Source organism: Coniophora puteana (genome assembly GCF_000271625.1).
Source record: "Coniophora puteana RWD-64-598 SS2 unplaced genomic scaffold CONPUscaffold_17, whole genome shotgun sequence".
NCBI lineage: Eukaryota > Fungi > Basidiomycota > Agaricomycetes > Boletales > Coniophoraceae > Coniophora > Coniophora puteana.
Window position 1 is genome coordinate 559,862 of NW_006913069.1, and position 15,153 is coordinate 575,014.

General features: G+C 52.4%; 6 protein-coding genes across 6 annotated transcripts in view; 3 read left to right on the top strand and 3 right to left on the bottom strand.

Annotated features, from left to right (window-relative positions):
- Positions 1-395: 395 nt before the first annotated feature.
- CONPUDRAFT_112511 (glycoside hydrolase family 5 protein) lies at positions 396-2,725 on the bottom strand. The gene is made up of 13 exons (XM_007776458.1): positions 2,495-2,725; positions 2,405-2,436; positions 2,282-2,342; positions 2,102-2,225; positions 1,964-2,038; positions 1,775-1,875; positions 1,694-1,718; positions 1,490-1,637; positions 1,155-1,425; positions 995-1,094; positions 895-940; positions 681-835; positions 396-621 (listed from the first exon to the last, which is right to left on the bottom strand). Exons 1-13 carry the CDS (start codon positions 2,590-2,592, stop codon positions 451-453), a joined length of 1,407 nt encoding a protein of 468 aa, XP_007774648.1. The 5' UTR covers positions 2,593-2,725; the 3' UTR covers positions 396-450.
- Positions 2,726-4,273: 1,548 nt separating this feature from the next.
- On the top strand, positions 4,274-5,361 carry CONPUDRAFT_112515 (STE3-like pheromone receptor). The gene is made up of 7 exons (XM_007776459.1): positions 4,274-4,319; positions 4,370-4,473; positions 4,574-4,592; positions 4,656-4,778; positions 4,840-4,943; positions 5,001-5,067; positions 5,124-5,361. The coding sequence occupies exons 4-7, from the start codon at positions 4,700-4,702 to the stop codon at positions 5,321-5,323; spliced, it is 450 nt and encodes a 149-aa protein (XP_007774649.1). The 5' UTR covers positions 4,274-4,319; positions 4,370-4,473; positions 4,574-4,592; positions 4,656-4,699; the 3' UTR covers positions 5,324-5,361.
- A 1,171-nt stretch (positions 5,362-6,532) lies between these two features.
- CONPUDRAFT_85500 (uncharacterized protein) lies at positions 6,533-7,637 on the top strand. Its single transcript, XM_007776460.1, has 5 exons — positions 6,533-6,679; positions 6,767-6,916; positions 6,972-7,074; positions 7,124-7,361; positions 7,418-7,637. Exons 1-5 carry the CDS (start codon positions 6,590-6,592, stop codon positions 7,536-7,538), a joined length of 702 nt encoding a protein of 233 aa, XP_007774650.1. The 5' UTR covers positions 6,533-6,589; the 3' UTR covers positions 7,539-7,637.
- A 166-nt stretch (positions 7,638-7,803) lies between these two features.
- CONPUDRAFT_85502 (AAA ATPase) lies at positions 7,804-10,877 on the top strand. The gene is made up of 9 exons (XM_007776461.1): positions 7,804-7,930; positions 7,986-8,032; positions 8,088-8,154; positions 8,207-8,451; positions 8,504-8,632; positions 8,692-9,083; positions 9,133-9,816; positions 9,875-10,552; positions 10,618-10,877. Exons 1-9 carry the CDS (start codon positions 7,854-7,856, stop codon positions 10,759-10,761), a joined length of 2,463 nt encoding a protein of 820 aa, XP_007774651.1. The 5' UTR covers positions 7,804-7,853; the 3' UTR covers positions 10,762-10,877.
- Positions 10,878-12,047: 1,170 nt separating this feature from the next.
- On the bottom strand, positions 12,048-13,293 carry CONPUDRAFT_132185 (alpha beta-hydrolase). The gene is made up of 3 exons (XM_007776462.1): positions 13,192-13,293; positions 12,655-13,125; positions 12,048-12,593 (listed from the first exon to the last, which is right to left on the bottom strand). Exons 1-3 carry the CDS (start codon positions 13,264-13,266, stop codon positions 12,240-12,242), a joined length of 900 nt encoding a protein of 299 aa, XP_007774652.1. The 5' UTR covers positions 13,267-13,293; the 3' UTR covers positions 12,048-12,239.
- A 136-nt stretch (positions 13,294-13,429) lies between these two features.
- Positions 13,430-15,153, bottom strand: part of CONPUDRAFT_140168 (general APC amino acid permease) — an 8,397-nt gene continuing 6,673 nt past the window's right edge. The window contains exons 10-14 of the mRNA XM_007776463.1: positions 14,508-14,650; positions 14,163-14,454; positions 14,035-14,108; positions 13,814-13,978; positions 13,430-13,746 (exon numbers count right to left, since the gene is read on the bottom strand). Of these exons, the coding sequence (XP_007774653.1) occupies positions 13,568-13,746; positions 13,814-13,978; positions 14,035-14,108; positions 14,163-14,454; positions 14,508-14,650 (853 nt within the window). The 3' untranslated portion in view covers positions 13,430-13,567. The remainder of the gene's footprint in view (positions 13,747-13,813; positions 13,979-14,034; positions 14,109-14,162; positions 14,455-14,507; positions 14,651-15,153) is intronic.

Genomic DNA, 15,153 nt, shown 5'->3' on the forward strand with positions numbered 1-15,153 from the left:
ATTTCTCCTCTGGACCTTCGCCTGTTCCACTTTACAAACTCATACACGCGAGAAATAAATGGGAAAACAATGAAGGCGAGGAACTACCTACAGATCCGCGAGGCGAAGATGGCGGGTGGGTTGAAAGACATGTCTACGAAGGCTACGGACATATGCCTCCGCAGCCGGCGAACGAGCTACAGCATATTTATCAGTGGCTTGAGCGTGTTCTGCCGCGCTAGTACCAATGGTAATATCAAAGAGATAATACACCCTATACATTCATGGCCCGCTATATACGAACGAGGAATAGCAACATCTGGTATTTAATACATAACCGCTCGTAATGATCGGCCGCTGTGCAACCCCTTGAGGTACACTCGGGAATAGTCTGTGTTCGTCATGTCCCATCAAATAATCAAGAAAGATCGTGATACATCGTCATCCGTCACCTTCACGCCGCCCATTCGTCTAAGACGACGACGAAGTGCTATTAATATACGGTGCACAGACGTTCGGGTCGTTCAGCTGCGCCGGGTCCTGCGTAAAGAAGCCCATCTTGAGCGCCTCGAGGTAGGACCACTGGCGCGCGAGCGCGGTCCCGTTCGTCAAATCAGATATCTCGGTCTTGAAGTTCCAGAACTGCATTACACAGCGGTTATCAGCATTCAGCGTGCGAGTGATGAAACGCGAGCACTAACAATCCACCCGGCGCCCTGGCTATACGCGTACTTCTGCGCATCGGCCCACTGATAGAGGAACTCGTCCGTCGCGTCGAACTGCGTGGGCAGACCCCACTCGCCGAACCAGAGCGGGTTGTCACCGAGAGCTGCATCTGCTTGAATGCGGTTCAAGTCTTTGAAGGTGATTCGTGAGCGCCAAGATAGGAGACAGGAAGGGATGGTAAGTGCTCACTGCAGACACTAGTGAGGTATGCTTCGGGAGTCGCATTGGCCACGCCCTGACGCATATAAAAGTGAGCCTACAGCGGATGAGAAAAGTACGGAGCGCGTACACCGTACGAATAGTAGAGATGGTTGTCGTATCCCTGCGGCCCAATCGCAGCGTTAGCCGGATTCGGTGGGTTGTCATACTGCCAATTGATATCCATGAAGCTGCGATCACGTCCAATCCTTAGTAACATCCCTCGCCTGCAATTTAGTGGAAGCACTCACTTGGTCGTCAAAGCGCTCCTCTGCGACTGGAACCCCTCCGATGTGAACGCGCTCTGCATACCGAACTCCGCCGCGATCTCCAAGATGATAGGCACAGCGTCGGTGAGCGCAGCCTGCACAGCGGGGTTGAGAACTGACGCTCCGGCCGCGGAGCCGAGCGCAGCAGTGAAGTTGCTGCTGGACATCCCGACGTTAAGTGAGGAAAAGTCGGGGATTGTGATTCCCAGGACAAGTTCGACGGCGCGGACGGTTTGCACGAAGTTCTTTTGAACTGTCACATAATGCATTAGCAAGAATCCCAGTTGGCATTAAGCATAAGGTTAAGCTTGACGCACAGGTTCCGTAGCCCGGTGTCTCGTTCGCGTCGGTGATAGGTTCGTTGACGGCCTCAATGGCGAAAACGCTGCCAAAGTTAGAGTCCATGTGCGCAAGCGTCGTCATCACCGCTGTCCACACCAAAGCACGGTGGTAGTTATAAGGGGTCTGTTTTGTGGAGCAGTCAACCCCCAGCCCGTTCACACCAGTACCCATGCACTCACGTAGAACTGAATATCCGTCGTGCAGCTACGATGTTCATCAACGTCTGGATACAGTTATACAATGACGGACGCAATACTCACTTTCCGGTGAACTGTTGATTCGGCGTCTGCACTCCGGGCAGCGCATGATGATCCAAAATAGCATTGATCCCAGCGTCCTTGAGCCATCCTAATCCACGACGCTATAATTATCACAACCGTGACCCGCGTCAACATAAAATATCCCCGCAAAATTCGCAGCACGGCGTTAAGTGTGTGGTATGTACTCACGAGGTACGCCAGACCACCCCGTGGGTACATCTCCTCGGGTCTGTTGACCAGGGCCTCGACGATCCAGTAGCCCAACTTGGGATTCGGGACGAGGTCACGTCAACGGAACAACCACCGGGATGAATAGAAAGGACGCACGGGAACACGGACGGTATTGATGCCGGCTGCTTGAAGCTGGGAAACGTAGTCCTGGGTGAACCAGGTATCCCAGTGTTTGGCGAAAGTTTGGTCCACAGTGGTGGGATAGGCTCTGGCGAATGAGCTGTGCGATGTCAGCCTAGGTTTGTGGTTGTTAACTGCGAGATTCGAGAGACTCACGACTCCGTAGCGATGCAGTCCGAACAGGTCGTGCAGGACTGGCCACCCATGTCCAACCATTCTGTCATAGGAGTATGCCGAGTAAGTTTCTTGCTAGCGACGCGAGAAGGATAGTATACACACCCTGGGGCAGCATCCATGCTTCAAGGACCAACCTACGTAAAATACCCGTCAGCCATGACCAATGCAAACATGGTGTTCAAACAGACTTACCAAGAACCCAAGTTTACACCGTAGATCTTGCTAGGCATTCCAGCGAACACCCTAGAGCTTAAGAGCGCCAACCATGTACCAACAAGTAAGGAGCGCATGGTAACTTTGAGAGGTAGAAGCAGGTCGCGTCGAAGGACCAGGGAAGGGAGAGAGACAGAAGACGACGCGGGGTTCGAAAGTAGAGCCCGGGCGAGATCAAAACGAGCGGTGAGAACCTCGACAGGAGACGAGGCGCGTAGTGGTGTGGTCTGTAGTTATATCCTCGCGGACGGCGCGGGTGGGGAAGGGAAGAAATGGATGTACGTGCACATACGCGTACACGTGTTTGTTACGGGGGGTCGCTTGTCTGTCTGGCCACGAACATCCTGGGATTTGGGTGAATCAACCGAATTCCTATTCCAATCCAGTGTATTACTTACCGCAGCTCAGATGGGTGTCCTGGAATTCCCGGTCTGCCATCTAGTGAGACACATGACGCAGCTATGGTGAGAAGCCCACTGGCCGCTGGCCGTTTTCATGCAGAGTGTGGGTTGCTTTTGAGAGCGACCTTGTGCTGATGGGGGTCTCAGGAGCATAGGCGCGTACATTGACGGAGGAACTGGATAGAAACGGATGTGCTTCTCGTTGGACGTGTTTATCCGGGTGCGACTCGGGTGGGGGACTTATCCCATCTATCGGAATGCAAGAGAAGATCTGCTGACCCGAGTGTGCTATGTTTACACGGAACGAAACCGTCCCGGGAAATATGTTGCATGTATTGGGGAGCATAGAGAGAAAACGTCTGTAAAACGACGCTGCGGAATGCGGGGTTGATTAATTGATTGAGGTTGATTGACTCTGGCCATTTGTCGAGGAGCAAGCGTCGATGCATCACGGACTCGAGTCGGCCCGCCCTGCCCCTGGTTGCTGTCACTGCAGGTCACACCATATCTTGTGACATCGCGTTGAAACGGCGTCACGCGTTACGACCAGTGTGCCTTCTTTACTTTCTCTCACTGTCATCATGCTTAGAATACATCGACATTCGCAACTAGGGCTTCCGAGCAGCATCTCCTCTTGTGACCATCCCATGGACATACGAACGCCTATCGAAGTTGATCTAAGATCCCGTCAGGCTGATCCTCCATCTGATACACAATTTCAAAGCTTGCATTCAGCTTTTTCGAGGCCAAATCAACAGTTTACCGCTTCACACGGCCTTGGTTCCTCCGTACAGCATGCGCTTGCGACACCACGAAGTTTTTTGGTTCTTCATGATCAAAGCTTCCCCAGGAACAATTGTTCCTCTCTCGTCTGGTACCGGCGGCCTTCGAGTGCCCTGGACTGACTTGAGCACGCGATAATGAGTTCGGCTAGTATACTTCACCAGATTGCAAAGCCTTTACCGACCACCCCTCTTCGCTTTGCGGCGATCCAGGTTTCAAGGTATGCTGGCGTGCAAGCTATGCGAAAGTGCGATCATCGGCTGACATTGGCTCCCCTCGCTCCTGTATTGCACCTTTGCCTCGGTGATACGGTTTCAGGTGCGGGATGTTGCACAGGTGGCTAAGTAAGGATGAGCGGGGGATCACAGATGACGAAGTTCCTTCCTGTGGCTCATGTACAGCAGTCAATCCTCGTGATTCAGAATCTTCTTTAACTTGGCCGCGTTGGTCAAGATGCACATGATGGAAGGTACTGACCGTTCTACTGACATATCTGGCCTTAGATCCTGTGAGGAAAGTCGTTTGGATTACACAGAACTACGCTCCTTGTCTATGCAGGCCCCCTTGTGTAGATCAAGGGTGTGTAGACTGGACACCGAGCTGAGCTCCTTGGGTCATTGGTTTGTGTGGGAATCCCGCGTTCTGATGACCTCTACTGATGAGGACGTAGCCTCCACCATCTCACGAGGTAAGATCGCTAGGATAGGGGTCGCTGTACTCGTGCAGTGATATATATCTTCGCTGGTTGTAAGCTCAACGCGAAGCTGCGTTCTTGTGCGTTTTCCTTCACAAGTGCACGTAGCAGTTCATGCCGGCGTCTAATCTCGTTGTCTCTGCGCTTTCGTTTCTGGGTTTCATTCTTGTCGTTTCGCAGCTTGGCCAGAAATACACAGGTGAATCTAACCTTCGGTGCTTGATCCTATTACTAACGTAGTTCTTTGTTTCATCTCTAACAGCATGGAGCACCGGATCGGTCCTCTACATTACCTGGACAAGTATCATGTGCCTCACAGTAGCTATCGATGCCATTGTCTGGAGCAACAACATTACAGATTGGGCTCCCGTGTGGTGTGACATTGGTGCGTTTCGTATCTCTTGCTCCGTCTATCCGTCGAGGCTGACCTTAACTACTGTGATTAGCTTCTCGCCTTGCCGTTGGTGGCGCGGTCGCTATCCCCACTGCCACACTATGCATAACCAGACGGCTGTACCAGATACAGACCCTGACGTATAGAAGGGAGCGGGTATGAAACCACTTTCCTATTTCCTCCCCGCCTATGCTTGATTCAAGCACATTATAGGCTTTGTTCGTCGTAGCTGCAGATCTATGCATGGGTCTCGGTATTCCAGTATTGTCCATAGCCATATGTATGCCGACGGGTTTCTTCTTCGATCATTATCGTTGTTTACGGTCCTTTTACCAGACTATGTTACCCAGACAAATCGTTATCTTATTGTGGAGAATGTGGGCTGCTATCCGGCAATCGGAGCGTACGGAGCCAGTATTATCCTGATCCACGGGTGGCCGCTGGCAGCTACCATTGTTTCATCCATATACTCTGGTCAGTCTTTGTACAACATATATGCAAGCATAGTTAACCTGGTAAATAGTTCTCGCCATTAGTATTTCTGTCAAACGACGTCATGTGTTAGAGAAAGTCTTGTCTTCTGACAGGAGTCTGCTGACGCCACAGCGCTTTCGAAATCTCATTATTCTTTCTCTTGTTCAGAACGTGTTTCAACTGCTGTTTTCACTCTTCAAAATGGTAACCGAAGGATCGCAGAGCAGTGAATTGCCTTTCTGGCCTGGATGGAATATAATTCACCAAAATATATCACATGCCTCCCCCATTCTAGCGCTAAATAGTACCTCAGCCCAGCTCCCAGGGTCTCCTTGGCTTCAAGAATACTGGCAGAGAAACACTGATTCTGCTGTTGGAATCTACTTATTTCAGTGGGAGTATACACTTCACGCATTCTTTTACTTTGGGCTTCTGGGTTTCACAAACGATGCAAAGAAGTCTTATCGCGGATTGGTCCGCCTTTTCATTTCATTTCCCTATTTTCATCGTTCTTCAACCTCCTCCAGCTCTAAGACCGCTTTAAATGGTACCGGAAATGAGTTGAAATCATTCAGGTATGCTCTCACTATTGTACTTAACAAGGAGTATCACTTATAGTGTGACTTCAGTGACAGCCCCCCGAGCCCTCTACAGTCAAAACCGAGTAGCGCGACACTATGTAGTTTGGCTTCGATGGTGTTTCGGCCATTTGGGTCTGCACGATCGCTGTCTTTGATGTCCTCGGAGAAAACATCAAATGAACTCGAGAAAGGGCATAGCTGCATCTCGCATACCGTTTCGTTGGATGCCATCCAAGTCGCAGAAATGTCGCGAGCCAATGACCCGGACGAGTCCTCACAAGAAGGCCCACTATCCTCAATTGCGCCCAAGCAACGAGACAAGGCAGATGAAATATTAGGTCGAGATGTATCGAAGATTGTTTGAGTTAGGCGAATGCAAAGGTTTGTTTGTGGAGCTTTCTTCTCGTTGGACCTTATGGTTACCTGCATTAAACTATAATGTACTGGCTGATACCACTCACGTTTCTTCACTTTCGTCACAAACTATGATGGCCTACCAGCCGTAGTAACCTACATTATTCAAAATTTGAGCCGCTATCTTGCAGCCGCATAGACCAAGGTATCAAAGGTCTGATTATCTGTCTTCGTCAACGTGAGAGGCTGCATGCGCGTGGCTGTGCACTTTAGCCCCTATCTAGAATGCGTGTGAAGCTCGTTTTCACACGAGCTTGCTCCACCTGCTGTGAATCTCGTCCAGTGCCCACAGCATCATCGCAGAACAAATTTCACTCAAAAAGATACTCAGACATGTCTAATTCCGTTTCAGTCTTTGTCGTATCCCCAGACACGCGCTCAGAGCGGCGCTATGACCTCCACCTCACCGTCGGGCAGCTCAAGGTTGCGTCCTCCATCGCGATCTCTGATCTCATGGGCTGAAACGCGCACTTGATCACCCTTCTTCGCGCCATCACCGCAATCATGTAGAGCAAGCTCGAAATGATCACCGGTATCCCTGTCGCGAATCAGCAGATATCAGTGTTTAACAGCGAGGATGACGCGCAAGCCGTCGCGCACATGTCCGAGGACAGCCGGCCGCTTGGGTTCTACTCCCTGCGGGAATTCCAAACGCTCAAGGTAGATCCTCTTGAATTTCTGTCAGGGACGCGAGCGGATTCATGATGCGCTACAGGTCGTGGACACGAACCCATCGACATCGTTCACTGGGCAGCTGACGGATGTGTCGCAAGTGGAGAAGTTCGAGTTGAGTAATGAAGAGTATGCTAAGCGGCAAGGTACGTCGACTGCCAAAACTAAACTCGCTCCCTAAGTCGTCGCACATAGACTCTGTGCTAGCCTATAAGATGCGACACAAGGTCGGCCGCTTCGCCGAGGAGGACGCGTCACCTCAACCGATCCCTAAACTCGATGTTACTGTTGGCTCGCGGTGCGAAGTCGAATCCACGGAGGAAGACTTCAAGAAGCGGGGGACTGTGCGTTTTGTGGGCCCGACGAACTTTGCGAAGACGGGCGTGTGGATTGGGGTGGAGTATGATGAGCCCATTGGCAAGAACGACGGATCGTGCGTCCTCTCTGGGTTCTAGCTTTTCGAAAGACTAGCTAACTCGCGTGTCGCAGCGTCCAGGGAGAGCGGTACTTCACTTGCCTACCTAGTCATGGGGCGTTTGTTCGTCCAGATCGCGTCAATGTTGGGGATTTCCCCGTGGAGGAGATCAACTTTGACGACGAGGAAATGTAATGTACGAGACTATTTGTGCCCAACCCTTGGTGAAGGCGACGCGTCCATTTAAACCCGTATATTATCTCAATGACCAATTCCTGGAAATTAGTTGACCAATTTCACTCACTGTAATCGGAAATTGTAAGACAAACGGCTTTGTCAAAGTCAATTTTGGAAAGTTGTCGAAGGACCCCGAACTTTTATGGCCACGTGGAGTTGCCATTTTAGGAGTGAACAGCAAGCGAGTGCAGGCCGCGCGTCCTCCTCTTGACTTGCGAGTTGCGACTACACTCGACATCTTCTCTTTCTTCACCTCCATCCATCCACATAATCATGGCTGATCCCAGCGGTGCTGCTCCCCAACCAGGCCCAAATGATATTTCCACTGCCATCCTACGCCCAAAGAAGTCGTACGTATCGCTTCATATCTTGCTAGGTGGACACACGCTAACACCTATACTCTAGGCCCAACCGTCTGGTGGTTGACGAGGCGTCATCGGATGATAACTCTGGTACGCGTATATGCCTTCAATCGACGTTGTCCGATGCTTACGAGATGGATCGTAGTGGCGACCCTGAACCCCGCAACGATGGAGACTCTTAATCTCTTCCGTGGCGACACGATCATTGTAAAGTGCGTCCCTGTGGCAGATCCCCCTTCCCGTATGCTTACATATAGCGAGCAGAGGAAAGAAGCGAAGAGACACCGTCCTCATCTGCTTAAGTTCAGATGAAGTCGAGGAGGGCCGCATCCAGATGAACAAGGTCGCGCGCAACAACCTCCGCGTCAAGCTCGCCGATCTTGTCAGCGTTCACCAATGCCTCGACATCAAGTACGGCAAGCGTATCCACGTCCTCCCCTTCGACGACTCGATCGAGGGTCTCAGCGGCAATATCTTCGATGTCTACCTCAAGCCCTACTTCCTTGAAGGTGAGCGCGTTCCCGAGCCGATTGAGCGAGCCGATGTTAATTTGGGGTGTAGCATACCGCCCAGTGCGCAAAGGCGACACTTTCCTTGTTCGTGGTGGCATGCGGACGGTGGAGTTCAAGGTCATCGAGACCGATCCCGCTGAGTTTTGTATTGTTGCCCAGGACACCGTTATTCACACTGGTACGCGCGATCGCGTCCAAATTTTTATTTTCCACTTTTCGCTGATGTCGACTTTTCAGAGGGTGACCCAGTAAAGCGCGAAGACGAGGAGGCCAATCTCGCTGACGTGGGTTACGACGACATCGGTGGCTGCCGCAAGCAGATGGCCCAGATTCGCGAGCTCGTCGAGCTTCCCCTCCGCCATCCTCAGCTCTTCAAGTCCATTGGTATCAAGCCCCCGCGAGGTATCCTCATGTACGGCCCGCCCGGTACCGGTAAGACGCTCATGGCTCGAGCCGTCGCGAACGAGACTGGCGCGTTCTTCTTCTTGATCAACGGTCCGGAGATCATGAGCAAGATGGCGGGTGAGAGTGAGAGTAACTTGCGAAAGGCGTTTGAGGAGGCGGAGAAGAATTCACCCGCTATCATCTTCATTGATGAAATTGATTCAATCGCGCCCAAGCGTGAAAAGGTACGCGAGCCGTTACATCAGCGGCGGACGATGCTCACTATATGCACAGACGAACGGAGAAGTCGAGCGTCGTGTCGTCTCGCAGTTGCTCACCCTCATGGATGGTCTCAAAGCCCGCTCGAACGTCGTCGTCATGGCTGCCACCAACCGTCCCAACTCCATTGACCCCGCCCTCCGTCGCTTCGGTCGCTTCGACCGTGAAGTCGACATCGGTATCCCGGACCCCACCGGCCGTCTCGAGATTCTTCGTATTCACACGAAGAACATGAAGCTTGCCGACGATGTCGACCTTGAGCAGATCGCTGCCGATACCCACGGCTACGTCGGCTCCGATGTTGCTGCCCTTTGCTCAGAAGCTGCCATGCAGCAGATCCGTGAGAAGATGGACCTCATCGACCTGGACGAGGACACCATTGACGCGGAGGTGCTCGACTCGCTCGGTGTCACGATGGAGAACTTCCGGTTCGCACTTGGCACGTCCAACCCGTCTGCGCTCCGCGAGACCGTCGTCGAGGTGCCCACCGTTACGTGGGACGATATTGGTGGTCTCGAGAAAGTCAAGCTCGAGCTCCAGGAGACCGTGCAATACCCCGTCGACCACCCCGAGAAGTTCCTCAAGTACGGTATGGCGCCCTCGAAGGGTGTTTTGTTCTACGGTCCCCCGGGTACGGGTAAGACGCTATTGGCGAAGGCTATCGCCAATGAGTGCAATGCCAACTTCATCAGTATCAAGGTTAGTAGCCCACTAAACCCGCTCTTACCATCAGTCGCTGATGAAGTACGTTTTATAGGGCCCTGAACTCCTCACCATGTGGTTCGGTGAATCCGAGGCCAACGTCCGTGACGTTTTCGACAAGGCTCGCGCCGCCGCACCATGCGTGATGTTCTTCGACGAGTTGGACTCGATCGCTAAGGCCCGTGGTGGCTCATCGGGTGATGCCGGCGGTGCGGGCGACCGTGTGCTCAACCAGATATTGACGGAGATGGACGGCATGAACTCGAAGAAGAACGTGTTCATTATTGGCGCGACCAACCGTCCCGACCAGATCGACTCTGCCCTCCTCCGTCCGGGCCGTCTGGACCAGTTGATCTACATCCCGTTGCCGGACGACAGCTCGCGCCTGCAGATCCTCAAGGCGTGCCTCAAGAAGTCGCCGATAGCGCCCGAGGTGAACCTGGAGTTCCTCGCGAAGCAGACGCACGGCTTCTCGGGTGCAGATCTGACAGAGATCTGCCAGCGTGCAGCGAAGCTCGCGATCCGGGAGAGTATCGAGTCGGACATCCGGCGGCTGCGTGAGAAACGCGAGAAGGAGGAGGCTGCCGAGGGCGGGGATGCGAAGATGGAAGAGGACGTCGAGGAGGAGGACCCCGTGCCCGAGATCACGAGGGAGCATTTCGAGGAGGCGATGAAGTATGCGAGACGGTCGGTGTCGGATCAGGATATCAGGCGGTACGAAATGTTCTCGCAGGTATGTTTATTCTCATTTGCTGTGAGGTTGTGGTGCGTGGTGCTGACAGGGTTTTTTTTCTTCAGAATCTGCAACAATCCCGTGGATTCGGCAACAACTTCCGCTTCCCCGAGGGCGAGGGTCAGCCTGGCGCCGGCGGCAACGCCCCCGCTCCGTCGGGCAACGCGGGCTTCGCGGACGACACCCAGGACGACGACTTGTACGCTTAAGCGGCGGTATAACGCATGATCGATGTACGGCGGCTGATGATTAGACTGCATGATTCATAACTTTCCCTTCGCATAGCCCCAAACTTGTATCATACATTAGCTTCTTTGAATGTGACATTTCTCTGAAGATTATTCTTGTTACGCGTGGGTTGTAAGGTATATTAAGCGTCCGTCAAGTCACTGGAACGCAGTATCAGCGATACCTCCGTTCACATGTTGCCGGTGCTTCCATGCCCTTTCAAGAAGCGATACAGCTCGTCCTTGATGAAGAGGACGACTAAACAGAACCATAAACACCAGATAGGATCGGAGGCCACGGAGGTTACCAATTCGCTACAGGTGAGGTATAGCTCTGGCCATTCTCCTTCATCCAGCGGAACGGAGAGGGTGGGCGTAGACGGCGTCTCCAAGCTGGGAGACACCTAGGGAGAAGGGGGCAGGGGGGCATGAGGGTACTATGGAGGGTTGCAATATCCGAGACGAGGATGCTACGTGGACGCCTGAGTCCGAGGCTGTCTATAAGCCCTTTGCCTTCGACTTCGGGTCAGGGCACGTAAATCATCGCCAGATGACGCATCGCAACGAATCTTATCCCATCTTCGGATCGATCCTTAAGCGCTGCCTCACGGCTGATTTTACATTGAAGTAATGGTCAGGGGATTCTCGGCAACCAAAAGTCACAACTCACCCGGTGTACTACCATACCGTCTTCTCTTCTTGTCTCGGTTCTCTTTACCATAGTACGATGAACCAAATAGACTTTATTTTTCTCCCTCGAAACGCTTTAAGACGACGATGTTCCCGATAACGGAACTCCGAGAGATGGAGCGGAAGAAGCTGCGATCTGGTGGCAGATTTCGGGACGCATTAATCCGGTGAGTCGGTGCGCTGGTGGCTCGGACTTGAACTCGAGGCTTTCTAGTGTTCCAAACATGAGTTATCCTCAATATTGGTGCTATACTTTACTCACCCAAACGTGGGTGTCTGAAGGTCTTTCAACAGGGTACGATACTTGCATGCGTTGCTGTGTGCGGGTCGAACGTACGAGTTGATCTTGTTGAGAACGTCATTGCAAGGAGATCGGGCGGATTATTTACCATTCTTGACCGACTTCGTGCATCTGTTGCATATGTTACACCGTAACGTCACGATGCTATAGATCCGTATGGGTCCCTTTCATTTGGGTAATGTCATCAATGTATCGGCGTGCGATCCTGACTTGATCATCTTGAGGAAAACGACTCTTGGAAGTATACGACTATCAAATTTCAGATGCAATCGTTAGGGACTCTTGGACGATCCGACGATCATTATGTATGTCTTCTACTACTACTCGTATCAATCGTTGGCCTACATATTGGCGAATTTGTGAGGGACGGTGCTTAGGATCTGGGAGTGGGTAATACGAGGCTATTGCTCACGATTTCAGGGCTTATTCCGACAATATGAAAATCTCTCGCAAACTTGAACGACGTATCCTAGTAGCTTGACGGAACCACGCGCTCTAGCCAACGCTGGATAAAAGGTAACTCGTACTCTGGAATCTCGTGTGCAACACCCGCGAACGAGTGGAACTCGATCCATCCCCCTCCCTCACCTCGTGGTACCATTTTAGTGTCTGCAGCAATTGCAACGTAAAGTGGAGCGTTGGGATGGTCGAACTCGCCTATCGGCACGGGTGGAGGAGGCGCGGAAGATGGTGGGTTGGGGCGCGTGTAGAGGCGACTGAGGCCATGCACAGAAGCTACGCCTGCGTCTTCATACGGTACGATAGTGTCTTCAATACCGTGTCCCCAAAATAGTGGGGTGTCGCGCGCGTTCGGGGCTAGGTACTAGGAAGAAGGACAGGTGTGCTCAAGGGTTGGGAGAGAGTAGAGATGGACAGAGACGCACCTTGATAAAGCGACTTATAATAGGGATGTATCCATCAAGCGCCAGGACTCCTCCTAAGCTCCATTTGCTCTCATTCTCGCGCCCCTCCTCCTCCGGCGTCCGCGATCCTGTTCCTGTAAGGCCCGTGAGGAGCGCCATGACCGCACCCTGCGAGAAACCGCCGATGACGATACGCTCCGGCTTGACACCCGCCTCCACCTCCTTCGCAACAATACCGTCTAGCTGTCGCACAGAAGTGAGGAGGCCATTGACATCTTCATCGGCCTCCGTCCTGCCATCGGCCAAGTTCTTCGTGATATCGAACCACGCAGTCTTCAGGATCCCGTCGTTGTCCCTGGTAATCAGCCGCTTGGGACCGATGGGAAACACCCATCTGATGTGGTCGAGAGAGCTCTGGTTTCTAAGGTAGTTGGGCACGCAGTCGAAGTCGCCCTCCTTTTCGTCGTCCTTCAGGGGCTTCCCGGTCAAGCCCTACACGGCGCAGTGGATCCTGTAAGAACGGTTCATGAATACGACTGGTTGTTGGCTGCTACGAACGTGTATGAGGATTACGGTGGCCGTGTGCTCCTTCTTGGCCTCGATAATTACAGTCTGCAGTGGTTCCGTTGCCATCGTTGATTGTGGGGAGGATGAGCCGGTTCTCCGTGGGCGACTGTAGAGCTCATATCAGATTTCCGGATTTTCTCCGGCGGACGGCACTTTGCTCTCACAGGCGGCCGGATGTTTTAATTCCAAAATAAGAATCACGAGTCAAACTTTGAAGTACGAATATGTCGTCAAGCAAGTCGTGAAATGAATGGTATTGATCATGTACACTAAGTAGGTATCGTCAATATTACATTAAGCAGACCGAAAACCCGAACATAAGAGAGATAGAGAAGTGGACTACGCTAATCACATAATGCGAAAATGGTTAGAACACCTTATTGGCAATCTTTTCCATCATGTTCTTTGGCGGAGCGATGGGACCCTCGGTCTCTTCGACCGTCGGAATGCCGGTGAAAAAGTCCATATCCTCGGGTTTCCAGACTTTGGTCTTTTTGTAGAATTTCCAGCCTAAGTAAAGGATGGCGAAGAAGGGAATGTTGATGTCTGCACCGAAGGGTATCAGCGTCAGCCAACAGTGAAGGCGATTTCACAAAACTGAAAATACACGTACATGCGGTGAAAAAGTCAGAAGCATTAAACGACCAGAACACCTCGAAGCCGTTGATGAGGATGAGGATAATGCACCAGACCACACCCCAGATAGAAAGATAGGGCTGGAGTGGATTCCAGTATTCCATCTGCTTGCGGTCGATGCCTTGGGCCTTCATACCGCGGTCTAGAAGCCCACATATTAGATATAAGTGGACAGGCGACGGCGAAAGAAGTACACACAGAAGAAGAGATAGGTCAAGTTGATGGAACCCCACGAGAAGAAACCACCGACGGTCGACAAGCTAACGAACCAGCTACACGAGATTAACATCAGCCACCAGCCCACTTATCAGCATGCATCTACTCACTTGAAAACGGTCTCAGCACCAGCCGAAACACCCATGAAGGCGAGAAAGGCGAAGCAGCTGGACGTCAGCACAGCGACGATGGGCAGACCCTTCTTCGTGCACTTGGCGAAGATGCGTGGTGCCTGCTTGCGGAGCGCTAGACCATAGAGAATACGCGACGAGCAGAACAGGAACGAGTTCGCGGCGGAGAAGGCACTGGTAAGGACACCGGCGTTGATGATGCTAGGCAGGACCTTGATGCCTGCGTTTGTCATGGCGATGACATAGGGTGACTGGGCGGCAGTACCGGCCGCTACATGCCTGGTAAGACGGATGAGAAAGACATGAAAGTGAAGGTGGGCGCACACTGGAGGAGAGCCGGATCGTTGTATGGGACGAGGAGGCCCGTGAAGAAGATTCCGAGAATGTAGAAAATTAGGATGCGATAGAACACCCGGCGGACGGCCTTCGAGATGTTGCGGCGCGGGTTCTCCGTCTCGGATGCAGCGCTGCAGGAGAAACATAGCATCAGCCCTTGCAGTGGTGGATTTCAGGAACCGGAGAGCGTACATAGCGACAAGCTCCCAGAAAGTCCGAGATCTGGGAAAGGCGGCAAGTCGCGGCGGCAGGCTGGGCGGCGCGGCGTCAGTGGCGGTGCTAAAACAAAAATCCCACGATGTGACTGCCGCGCGTCGCCTCGCCGCCGCGCTTAGATTAGATTAACGTCTGTTATATCCCTACACGCCGTATATCTATTCCGCTGTCATGAGTCTCGACATATCATTAATTCCATCTGTTCTTGAAACATATCCACACCTACTTCCTATAACAACGGATCAAATTCAGCTCTTCGTTAATATATGCAGTCTCATTCGCGACGAGATTGCCCTTGCCTACCCCTCGGATGTTGATACCGAAAGTTCAGCCCCGCCGTTTCTTCCAGACACGCAAGCCGAGTGGATCTGCGAGTGTCTAGGCATTACAAGCGACCAGGCCGAGGTCCTATGGTCCG

Coding starts and splice junctions, on each gene's coding strand:
- CONPUDRAFT_112511 (XM_007776458.1), bottom strand. CDS start 2,592: ATGCGCTCCTTACTTGTTGGTACATGGTTGGCGCTCTTAAGCTCTAGG. Junction 2,039..2,101: donor TCAATACCGTCCGTGTTCCC/GTGCGTCCTTTC, acceptor CCGAATCCCAAG/TTGGGCTACTGGATCGTCGA. Junction 836..894: donor ATACCTCACTAGTGTCTGCA/GTGAGCACTTAC, acceptor TCACCTTCAAAG/ACTTGAACCGCATTCAAGCA.
- CONPUDRAFT_112515 (XM_007776459.1), top strand. CDS start 4,700: ATGTGCCTCACAGTAGCTATCGATGCCATTGTCTGGAGCAACAACATT. Junction 4,779..4,839: donor TCCCGTGTGGTGTGACATTG/GTGCGTTTCGTA, acceptor TACTGTGATTAG/CTTCTCGCCTTGCCGTTGGT. Junction 5,068..5,123: donor AGTATTGTCCATAGCCATAT/GTATGCCGACGG, acceptor TCCTTTTACCAG/ACTATGTTACCCAGACAAAT.
- CONPUDRAFT_85500 (XM_007776460.1), top strand. CDS start 6,590: ATGTCTAATTCCGTTTCAGTCTTTGTCGTATCCCCAGACACGCGCTCA. Junction 7,075..7,123: donor AGAGTATGCTAAGCGGCAAG/GTACGTCGACTG, acceptor CGTCGCACATAG/ACTCTGTGCTAGCCTATAAG. Junction 7,362..7,417: donor ATTGGCAAGAACGACGGATC/GTGCGTCCTCTC, acceptor CGCGTGTCGCAG/CGTCCAGGGAGAGCGGTACT.
- CONPUDRAFT_85502 (XM_007776461.1), top strand. CDS start 7,854: ATGGCTGATCCCAGCGGTGCTGCTCCCCAACCAGGCCCAAATGATATT. Junction 7,931..7,985: donor ATCCTACGCCCAAAGAAGTC/GTACGTATCGCT, acceptor CCTATACTCTAG/GCCCAACCGTCTGGTGGTTG. Junction 8,155..8,206: donor GGCGACACGATCATTGTAAA/GTGCGTCCCTGT, acceptor TATAGCGAGCAG/AGGAAAGAAGCGAAGAGACA.
- CONPUDRAFT_132185 (XM_007776462.1), bottom strand. CDS start 13,266: ATGGCAACGGAACCACTGCAGACTGTAATTATCGAGGCCAAGAAGGAG. Junction 13,126..13,191: donor CCACCGTAATCCTCATACAC/GTTCGTAGCAGC, acceptor TGCGCCGTGTAG/GGCTTGACCGGGAAGCCCCT. Junction 12,594..12,654: donor TTATAAGTCGCTTTATCAAG/GTGCGTCTCTGT, acceptor CCTTCTTCCTAG/TACCTAGCCCCGAACGCGCG.